General features: G+C 39.7%; 2 protein-coding genes across 6 annotated transcripts in view; one reads left to right on the forward strand and one right to left on the reverse strand.

Annotated features, from left to right (window-relative positions):
* The window catches only part of TMEM220 (transmembrane protein 220), a 32900-nt gene extending 21551 nt beyond the window's left edge, over positions 1-11349 (forward strand). Inside the window, exon 6 of the mRNA XM_063628336.1 lies at positions 11266-11349. Within this exon, the coding sequence (XP_063484406.1) occupies positions 11266-11341 (76 nt within the window). The 3' untranslated portion in view covers positions 11342-11349. The remainder of the gene's footprint in view (positions 1-11265) is intronic.
* The window catches only part of ADPRM (ADP-ribose/CDP-alcohol diphosphatase, manganese dependent), a 144783-nt gene that overhangs the window by 133027 nt on the left and 389 nt on the right, over positions 1-11367 (reverse strand). For 4 of the 5 annotated variants that reach the window (XM_063628334.1, XM_063628333.1, XM_055258325.2 and 1 more), the window contains exons 2-3: positions 3613-4230; positions 2592-2708 (exon numbers count right to left, since the gene is read on the reverse strand). In XM_063628334.1, the coding sequence (XP_063484404.1) occupies positions 2592-2708; positions 3613-4213 (718 nt within the window). In that variant the 5' untranslated portion in view covers positions 4214-4230. The remainder of the gene's footprint in view (positions 1-2591; positions 2709-3612; positions 4231-11367) is intronic. The other variant, XM_055258324.2, reaches the window with a different exon arrangement.

The following is an 11367-nucleotide window of genomic DNA, read 5'->3' on the forward strand; positions in this document are numbered from 1 at the left end:
AACTGCATGGCCAAAATTCAGAAAGTATAGGATGACCTCGGAGTAGCCATAATGAAAGTTAAAAAGCAAAAGAAAATGTCTATTACACTTTAACTTTTAAACTTTACTAAAGGAAACTTCAATCATTCCGTTTTTAAAAGTTTGCTTTTCCAGTTTCTAGGCTTACATCAAATGCTAGAAGAAATGTAAGAGACTGCTAAATTAGATAGGTGTACCGCCATGAGCAAAAAGAAAAGGGAAGAACACAGGATCACATGGGAAAGGGGATGGAGACATAAAGCATGGATTCTAGTCTCAGTGCTGTCAGCAGCTCCATGATTCTGCTATGCAATTCAGTCTCTTTGGGCTTCAGTTTCCTTATCTTTAAAATTCAAAGGTTTGGCTATATGATCTCTAGCTTCCTTTCTGCTCCAGAACAGGCTGGCAGTGGAAAATTTAAAAGCAGACACAAGTCAAGAAGTATCCTAGTTTCTGAGACCACTTATTATAGAGCCAAAAGGTGTCACATCATTCTAGGAACCCAAGGGCACTCATCTCTTCCAACCCTTGAATGACACTTGGTATTCCAGTGGGAGCAGAAACACTTCTGCTCCTTCTACATGTTTTTACCACATCAGTGGAAGATTAATAAGTAAAAACTACCTTTACAGATAGAAATAGAGTTTTATATAATCAACTATCTGAATAGCCTATCATTTTCAAAGGGTTTTTTTTTTTTTTTTTTTTTTTTTTGAGACGGAGTTTCACTCTTGTTGCCCAGGCTGGAGTGCAGTGGGGTGATCTCGGCTCACTGCAACCTCCGCCTTCTGGTTTCAGGCGATTGTCCTGCCTCAGCCTCCCAAGTAGCTGGGATTACAGGCGCCCGCCACCACGCCCGGCTAATTTTTGTATTTTTAGTAGAGATGGGGTTTCACCATGTTGGCCAGGCTGGTCTCGAACTCCTGACCTCATGATCCACGCGCCTCAGCCTCCCAAAGTGCTGGGATTACAGGCGTGAGCCACCATGCTTGGCCAGGGGTTTCATATTCATAATTTCATTAGATACACTAGCAGTTTGTAGGTTTGCTATTTGCCCAGGACCACACAGTTCATATAAACCAGAGCCAGAATGGCATCCCGTCCTTCCGGCTCTCAGCCTAGCCTTCTCACCTGTTATCCCACATCAATTCTAATTCTAAACCAAGGGCTCTAATCTCAACCTCCAAACCAAGTCTCCCAGCCATGCTGCAAATCCAAATTGAGTTCCATGTATGTGTGTTTTCACGTGCGCATGCACACACACACACGTATGTTTTAAGCACCCCTGGATTCCTATAATCTCTGATGGCAGTGTACCCATCAAAAACAATTCTAAATGAAAATAATACAAATCTAACTTCCTTGTGACTGTGTGGGAGGCACAGCTAGAGAATGCAGTGCTCACTGCCAGCCAAGCCTGTAGCACGCATGCCCTGTGATACCAGTTTTGCTGCATCTAGGCAGCAGTGGCCTCTGTCTGGTGGCCACTTTGCTGATAGGCAGGTCTCTAAGGCTGAGATTTGGTATGGTCCCCGAACTGAATTTCTCACTTAGAAATTACTTCATTAGGGTTTAAGAAACTCAGCGCTTCCTACCTTGAGGAAAGGATCCAAGCCCTGGTACTGACTTCCACTAAGAAATTGTTTAGTGTGGCATCAAGCTCCTTTATAAGCTGATTGCAACCTGGATTCCACACTTTAGAATTCAGCTTGGTGTTTTTTGTTTGTGCTTGGTTTTATTTATTTATGTATTTATTTATTTATTGAGATAGGGTCTTGCTTTGTCACCCAGGCTGGAGTGCAGTGGCACAACCTTGGCTCACTGCAAACTCCACCTCCCGGTTCACGCAATTCTCCTGTCTCACCCTCCCAAGTAGCTGGAACTACAGGCGCACGCCCCCATGCCCTGCTACTTTCTTTTTTGTATTTTTAGTAGAGAGAGGGCTTCACCATGCTGGCCAGGCTGAATTCAGCTTGTTCTTAATTTTAAGTCAAGTTTCTTGGTAATTTTTACATCTTAGTTATCATGGTGAAGTCATCTCACCTTTGGGTTCTTGCTTCTCTTATGGAGAGAAGGTTTAAAAAAAAAAGACTTAGAAAAAGCCAAACTTCTGGAGTTTTTATTTTTGTATTAATGTCAATATTCTGCTTGTGATATTATACTAAAATTTTACAAAATGTTAACGTTGGGGAAAACGGCAAAGCATGTAAGTGATTGCTCTGAATTACTTCTTACAAATGCATGTGAATCTACAATGATTTCAATAATAATATTAATGTTTAAAAAAGAAATTACTTCATAAACTGATCTCATTTGAGGAAATTCTACTTTGAACCTAAAAGGCCAACTCACAGGCTCCAATATAGGGCAAGATGTTTCCGTTATTTACGTTTTCCTGGTTCATCCTTAAATGTTAATCTTATATTCAAGTGGTTTCTCAATAGAAATTTTTAAACTAAGTGTTCATTTTATAGAAAGAGGATATCGAAACACAAATATTGTTAGTATGCTTTAACGCCTAACTTTTCCCAATCTCTAAAATGTTAGTGTAATCAGATAATTTAAATACTTACTCACAATCACCACCTTTTCTTGGTTTGTGTCAGAGAATGTAAGCACTTCATTCAACCAGTTTAGCTGTTCTTGGCTGAATCCTCCATTAAACTGGACAAACTGGGGCTCAGAAAGTCCTGAAATGAATTCAGTGTGTTAGCCCCATCAAAAGTCATTTCCCCCTCATTTAGACATTCAAATTTAGTTAATGTAGGGACACCTGTTTTTTCTTTAGGAATATCCGATTAGCAACAATCAAAATAGGAAATTACAAGCATTTAGAGAAATATATAAATAAATCACACTACATCTCACTCTTGACAGTCCCCTGCCTACTTCGCTGGCTTTCCATTATATTAAAAATGCAACTTCTTAAGTCCACTGAGCCGCTACATATTCTTGGCCCCGTTTACACTCCAAAATCACCTTGTACCCCACTGGCCCTTTCCTGTGCTCTTCAACAATGCTTAAGTCTCATTCCATTTAGTGCCTTTGCATGTTTTTCCCTCAGTCTGCTAACTCCCTATGCCCATTCTTTCCAAGGGAGACTCCTCCTTGTCATTTAGGTCTCAGCTTAAGTATCTTTCTCCTTGGAGAGGCTTTCCCTAATCACCTAATCTAAAATAGCAACCCTAATCCTTTTCCATAACACTCTGTAACATCATACTCTATTTCCTTGGCAGCACTTATGACCATAGAAATAATCTTGTTTCTGTTTCATTTATCATCTGTCTTGCCCACTTACTGTGTTTGTTCCCTCCATTCCATTCATCAAAAAAAAATATCGTTAGTATTGTTTACAGCTCGGAATATCTACCCCTAGAAAAAGTGCCCGACCTAAAATAGGCATTTAAAATATCTGTTAAATCAATCTTGAATCAACTGTAACCAATCCATGTGAGAGCAGGCTTGTGATAAATCCTGACCCTGAACAAGTGACAATATACTTTTACCTTAATTGTCCATCTTCCTGCTGAATAAAAGGTAGCTGAAGAATTTAAAGACAATCTATTAGATTCTCAGCTCAAAGGAATAATTCACCTTGAGGACTATTCAGTTCCGTATTTGGATTGTGCTCCCTCAATATCTTCATACACTGCTCGTATTTTGGAGAAGACTGATCCACGCCCAAGACACTCAAGTCATATGCATCAAGTAAAATGAACCGGAATTTAGGGAATGGTACAAAATGATAAGCATAATAATCCTCTGAAGGCATGGTCTCAGGATGATGTACAATCTGATCTTCTAGAAACTTAGTGTTAAGTTTAGAGTGTGTTAAATACTCTCTACTGAAGTTATAGAATTCATGGTTTCCCCATGTATGATGAACTGGAACTTTAAGCCTCTTGAATGTGTCCATAACAAGTTCTAAGGACTTTTCGGATGCATTATACTGTGCATTATATCCATCGATGATATCTCCAAGCTGAAGGACACAACAGGGCATGCCGCTTTCATTATTCCAGTCTTCAATGGCGCCCTGTAAATGAAGAAGACTATGTCTGTAGTATCGCTGCCTGGTTCCCTGGAAATTAAAGCCATCTTCTAAGTCAGCATATTGAACATCTGCGATAACGCCAAAGGAGAAAAGACGCTCTGAACTGTCACTTAGGGCTTCAGGATTGGGTTTATCATCCATAACCTCCAAATAGGTTTCTAAATAAAGTAAAAAAAAGATAACTAAATTATAAACGTTTTAATTTCCCAATTTCACTGAAGAAAATGTTAAAGGTTAGTTCATTAGGCAGCTTGGTACAGGAAAAAGTACATGGGCTTTAGAGCCCAACAGTCTTAGGTCTGAACTACTAACCCTCTAAAACACTTGCTTTCTCTTCTGTAAAATAGATGATAATCTCTTTCAGAAGAGTAACAATTTACGAAAGGGTACTATCTTAACAATAAATAGACATTCTAATGCTAATAAAGCCCAATTTAAATCTGGAATAATTGCTGATTTTTAAGAAATACTCATTTTAAACACACATGCACACGCGCACACACACACCCCTGTCCCACAAACACCAAATAATTCTATCAAAACTTCAAGATTTTTTTTTTCTTTTTTTTTTTTTTGGAAAGCCGTGTATTACATTCATTCACTGTATGTACTTTGTAAAAGGTTCCTATTATGGGTTATTTTGTGTCAGGCTGAATCTTTTCTCTTCCTTGGTGGGTAGGTCACCCAAAAAGTTTCTCATACTTTATATCTGAAGTAATAGGTGAGGGGGAGGCAATGCAGATATGAAAGGAGAGGAATTTTAAACAACAACAACAAAAATCCAGCACAAAAACTAACTGACGTGACTATTATCATTTCTGGGAGCAGTGGTTCCTGGTTCTTCAATAGCTGGGATTAAAATTTGCTTGTTTGTGGTTTTTTTTGGTTTTTGTTGTTTTTGACAGGGTCTCACTATGTTGCCCAGGCTGGTCTTGGACTCCTGGGCTCAAGCAATCCTTCCACCTCAGCCTCCCAAATAGCTGGGATTACAGGTATGAGACACCACACCCAGCCCTGGATCCTAATTTGAACCAGGGTTTTTTTTTTCCTTTTTAACTTGAATATTAACCTACCCCACAATCAAAAGCGAAAATATGAAATCTTTTCTTCTGCCCTGCCTCAGTGGCCAAAAAGAGCAAGATTTAAACTTGAAAAAACTATTATTTGATTGTTTAAACTGTAAATTATAATCTCTTAAAAGAGCCCAGAACGCTAATGATTCAAACAAAAATCAAAGGCCAAGATCCTAAATTGTCAACGATTTTTGTCATAAAGACTATAGTGATAAAATGTTGCTGTGGTATCTGAATTATTTAAAACCTAAAAATTCATTTGACTTTCTAAAATTACTTTCAGACTCCTCATCTCTAGTCATTTGACAAATATATCTACAGAGTGCCTACTTAATCCTCTATGGACATGTAAAATCCCAACTCTAAGAGTACTCCTGTAAGAGATGAAAACAACTCCACAATTGGAATAAGGATAAGACTTCAATTTGACTTGAGAATTAGGGGCCTCTTTTCATCCTAAAACTGTTGTTACTAATGATAGACTCTTTAATCCACCTAATTATGAGTTTCAGATACTTTCTTCCTTAATCTGGTTGGGTATAACTAGCCCTAAAATAGGTAATAGCACCAGAAAGAGATGGAAATCCTTAAACATGGTGTTCTCATACTTTTTTTTATTTGCCCATTTCTTCCTGCAGCCCCCACCTGAAAATCTCATTAGATATCAAGTTAGTAAGTATGTATGAGGGTGTATAAATGGGAGGTAATCTGATTTGAAAAGCAGGTAACTTCAATACAATTACAGGACAAAACTCCATCTAAGTCAGTTTAAAAATCTCTAGCCTTATGTTAGGTTTCAAATATTTGCGATTCCAAGTTCAGATTAATAGGAGAATCAAATCAGAAGATAACTTAGCAAGTATATGACATGAATATTATCACCAAGGTTAAGAGAAAACTATTTCTGGGGGTGATCTTATCCCCTACCAAGTGAGCTTGTTTTTATCTTTAAACTCAGAGCCTTTATGGTGATAATATGTATTGTGGATCTCCTAGAGGGGATTTAGTCCCAATGAATTGGATCTTCTCTCCAGTAGACAGCTGTTACTTTTGCCTACCCAGCATTCATTTCCTGTTCTTAAGGTGACAGCACCCCAATTTTTCTCTACGCATTTATCCAGTTCCCCAATCTCAGTTCTTGTGGTCTGACCTCCATCCCCATTCACTGGCTGGGGAAGTGAAATAGCAGACACATATCCCAAACCTGGCCCATAAAAGCCCAGTTTTCTCTGGCCAGTTAGGGGTAGGCATGTATTTCAAGCAAGGTCACAATAAGCATCAGCCCTGGGACAGGCGCTGGCACTTCTAGCAAAAGTAGTCGCTATGTCTCCTACGCTGATCAACTGAGGCTTCAATTTTTGGAGAAAAATGAACTGATAAGAAATCCAACACAGAAGGAAACAATTCTGAATGACGGAAAGACGGAAATTTCTGAAAACATTAGTTGAATACCTAAATTCACCTGTCCCTGCTAGAACTATCTCTGGTCATTTAGTTACACATATCAGCACATAAATTCTCCTGGGCTTAAAGCTAAATCAAATTGATTTTCTGTCATTTGATACCAAAATCCTCTCAAATACACCTTCCACTGGAACACAGTTCAGTTTAGAAAAACTCAAGGCTATCCTAAGAACTGGCAATTTTTAAGGAAAGTTAATGTGGAGAGAAGCACCAAGGGGCACACACTTCAAAATAGCAATGTGTTCTGGGGTAAAAAGAGAGATCCAAAGTGTTGAATATACACGGCTTTTGAAAATAAGGTTAGTATCCCCTTATCCAAAATGCTTGGGACCAGAAGTGTTTTAGATTTCGGACTTTTTCAGATTTTGGAATATACTTAACAGTTGAGCATTCCTAATCTGAAAATCCAAAATCCAAAATGCTCCAATGAACATTTCCTTTGAGCTTCATGTTGGTGCTCAAGTTTCTGATTTGCGGGCATTTCAGATTTCAGAAACATATTCAGGGAAAGACAGACAGGATCAGAAGTGAGTACGGCAGCGCAAAACGAAGCAGGTGGTCAGAGAATTGACTCTCCTAGTGAGTTTAGCCTTTCCTTTCTTGGTTCAGGGAGATGTTGGGGGAGCTCAGAAAAATTGGTCCTGGTGAACAGCGAGATCAAAAACTCAAAGCCACCTCCAGTGAGGAAACTTAGAATTAATAAGCATTCTAATGTCAGAAAATTTTTTCAAAATAGCTCCCTCCCTCCATCAAATACAGATACAAAAAAAATCAGTGAGTAGAGGATAATTGTTGAAGCTAGGAATGGGTGCATGAGGTTTATTCTAACTACTTTTATGTATGTTTAAAAATGTATATATAGGCCAGGCGTGGTGGCTCACGCCTGTAATCCCAGCACTTTGGGAGGCCAAGGCAGGCGGATCATGAGGTCAGGAGATCGAGATCATCCTGGCTAACATGGTGAAACCCCGTCTCTACTAAAAATACAAAAATTAGTCGAGTGTGGTGGCAGGCGCCTGTAGTCCCAGCTACTCAGGAGGCTGAGGCTGGAGAATGGTATGAACCTGGGAGGCAGAGCTTGCAGTGGGCAGAGATCATGCCACTGCACTCCAGCCTGGGCAACAAAGCGAGACTCCCATCTCAAAAAAAAAAAAAAAGTATGTATGAAGTTTTAAAAAAGAAAAATTCAAAAATTTAGAGAAAATCAAATCTGGAAAAATTAGAAGACCTAAGGAAATAATTTGCTTTTGAATAGAAAGGAGAATGGCAAGTTTTTAGTGAACTTTGTTTTCAAAGTCTGCCTGCACCATTTATTATATGCTACGTTAAGTTTTAAAGAGGTATTACGAAGTGCTGAAAGCTTTGAAATGGAAGACCCAGAACTAAATTACAGTCTTCATGTTTCCTGGAGCAAAATAACCCTCAACAGGTTATTGTGAGCTTCAACTGAGTTATGATCACATTAAACTATTACTCTGTAAATCTCTGTAAACCATAAAGTACCATATGCATGTTAAGAAAATAATTTTAAAATTATATATCTGAAAATCTGTCCAATGAGCCTCAGATAACTGAAACTACTGCAACATTTTAATAGAAGAGAATAATGTAGAAAAGTTTATAAGAGTTGCTCTCAAAATTCCTATGAAGTCATGGTACAGGATAAGCAGCCAGCATTTTGAGAAAACCACCTTAGGCATAAGAGATTTTTTTTTTTTTTTTCTGAGACAGGGTCTGGCTCTGTTGCCCAGGCTGGAGTGCAGTGGTGCAATTATGGCTCACTGTAGCCTTGACTTCCTGGGCTCAAGTGATCCTCCTAATTCAGCCTCTCTGGTAACTAGGACTACAGGCATGTACCACCACACCTGACTTTTTTTGGCTTTTTTTTTTTTTCTTTTGTAGAGATAGGATTTTGCCATGTTGCCCAGGCAGGCTGGTCTCAAGCTCCTAAGCTCAAGTGATCCACCTGCCTCAGGCCTCCCATACCCAAGGATGCTTAATTACTGAAAAGTTGCTACAAGATCTTACTAATAAAACTTTTCCAATATTTAAGATTGGCAGAAGGCTGAAGTTCCTTGTGGAAAGCCTTCAAGCATCAATAATGAACTTGTAAAAGAAGTAGCTCTACCCTGAAAAAAGTATGTTTCCTTCACTCTATTGTCAAAGGTGAAGGGGGCAGCAGGGAAAGTCTAGAGATTAATAAAGAGACTTTATTAAGAGAAACTATTGTAACAGAGGCTCCTAGCCTAAGGGTGCAGCAAATGTTTTCTACGCAGAGACCATACCAAAAGGAAAGTTAAGTTGGGGCAGGAAATGTTTGTGGTTAGGAGTTAGGCACAAGGGGCAGGGGTCTGGAACAAAAATGAAGTAAACACATTAGGGTGCTGGGAAGTTCACAGAAAGTTAGGGCCTAGCTGTCCCAGTCAAACCAGCCTAAAGTTATGTCAAGAACAAAATCTGATCACTATTGATAGAAGCAATATCAGATGATACTAATCCATGCCCTGCTTCTCTCAAGAAAAATATCTAAATTGGGGCCGGGTGCGGTGGCTCAAGCCTGTAATCCTAGCACTTTGGAAGGCCGAGGTGGGCAGATCACGATGTCAGGAAATCGAGACCGTCCTGGCTAACACGGTGAAACACCGTCTCTACTAAAAATATATATTTTTTAAAATTAGCCAGGCGTAGTGGCACGCGCCTGTAGTCCCAGCTACTCGGGAGGATGAGGCAAGAGAATCCCTTGAATCCAGGAGGCGGAGGTTGCAGTGAGCTGAGATCGCACCACCGCACACTCCAGCCTGGGCGACAGAGGGAGACTTCGTCTCAAAAAAAAAAAAAAAAGAAAAAAGAAAAATATCTAACTTGGAAAACAAAACATAAACCTCATTTGGTGACTTTGGTGGTTTCACAGCAGTAATAAAAGTGATAAGGTTTATACGGGATAACACTGTAGGCGCCTTCTGGCACTAAAGTTTCATGGGTCCTTGCCATCAGGCTCCGGTGTTACTAGCAATTCATCCAAAATGCAGTTATAAAACACCTACTTTGAGCCAGGAACTATTTTATTTTTATTTTATTTATTTTTTAGAGGCAGAGTCTTGCTTTGTTGCTCAGACTGGAAGGCAGTGGCCCCATCACAGCTCACTGCAGCTTCAAACTCCTAGGCTCCAGTGATCCACTCACCTCAGCCTCCCAAAGTGATGGGATTACAGGCGTGAGCCACCACATTTGGCCCCAAGAACTGTTTTCAATGATAGTATTTTATTTAATATTACAAAATTAACATGAAGAAGTTGCTACTAAAAGAAGCACTTTTGCAAATACAATTTAATAGATCAGCTAGAAACACTGACTTCAATCTTAATTTGGGTGTCTGATCAGGTAACCTACAATTGGGCAATTAGAGATGAACAATAATTTTTATATGCTACTTGCCTGACTACACAAGGTACTTTTATGTCTTTTTGTCAATTAGAGGAAAAAATTATCCCTGGGCAAACAAATACACAAAGATAAAAGCGTAAAAATCGCCGGGCGCCGTGGCTCACGCCTGTAATCCCAGCACTTTGGGAGTCCGAGGCGGGTGGATCACAAGGTCAGGAGATCGAGACCAACCTGGCTAACACGGTGAAACCCCGTCTCTACTAAAAATACAAAAAATTAGCCGGGCACAGTGGCAGGCGCCTGTAGTCCCAGCTACTCGGGAGGCTGAGGCAGGAAAATGGCGTGAACCTGGGAGGCAGAGCTTGTAGTGAGCCGAGATCGCACCACTGCACTCCAGCCTGGGCAACAGAGCGAAACTCTGTCTCAAAAAAAAAAAAAAAAAAAAGAGTAAAAATCTTACCCACAGGCAACTATAAGATGGAAAAAAATAGTTTGATTAACGACTTGAAGTGCTGAACAAACATTTAAGAACTTTGGCAGAAATTTCTGAAAATTCTAGTCCAACCGCGAATCAAGAAACACAGGTAACACTATGCTCCGATACTGGGTTAGAGAACAGAACAGCTGGCTAGCTTGGCCAACTCATAGAAAACAAGCAAACCAACCATGATCTGGTCCAACAATCATCAGAGCACGAGTTTCTCCTACTCAGTGTCGGTCCCATGGGGAAAAAAAAAAGCCACACAGGAGCGGGATCTGTAGTTAAGGAAGATAATTAGAGGACGATTTTTCCTTTTTTTATTTTTCTGTATTTTGCAAAGCAACCACCGAGGTAGGGGCGGGGAGGGAGTGGTTAATATTGCGGATATTAAGATATAAATACAGGCAGATGGAATGAAGTTAAACTTTCACAAAGAACGAAAAACCTACGAATGCTCTTGGCCTCATTAACAAGGAACATAAGCAGTTCCAGATGAGGAACCCATAACAAACTTCAAATAACGAAACTTAGGGAGCAAGGGGGTCCGTGAGAGTATTTTAAGAAACTGGGGCCCAGGAAGACTAACTTAAGGAATGGAATATCATGTCGTCTATACTTCTTTATACACTGCTATGCTTTATTAATTAGGTTACATTATAATATTAAATAACTAGAAGCGCTGGGCATTTAAAGTTCTTCCAGACCACCCTAACCACTCAAATTATCCTAATTAGCCATTTTTTTAAGTTAAAGATTATTTCAATCGCAATGGGTCGGTTTCTATTTCAAAGATGTAAAGGAGTCAACATTCTTGCACTTCCTCTTGGCCGGCAGGACGAGGTTGACAAAGTCGGCCAGACAAGGTAGGGTTATGGGGGCTGCCCAGTCCCGTG

The sequence above is a fragment of the Symphalangus syndactylus genome, chromosome 20 (assembly GCF_028878055.3).
Source record: "Symphalangus syndactylus isolate Jambi chromosome 20, NHGRI_mSymSyn1-v2.1_pri, whole genome shotgun sequence".
NCBI lineage: Eukaryota > Metazoa > Chordata > Mammalia > Primates > Hylobatidae > Symphalangus > Symphalangus syndactylus.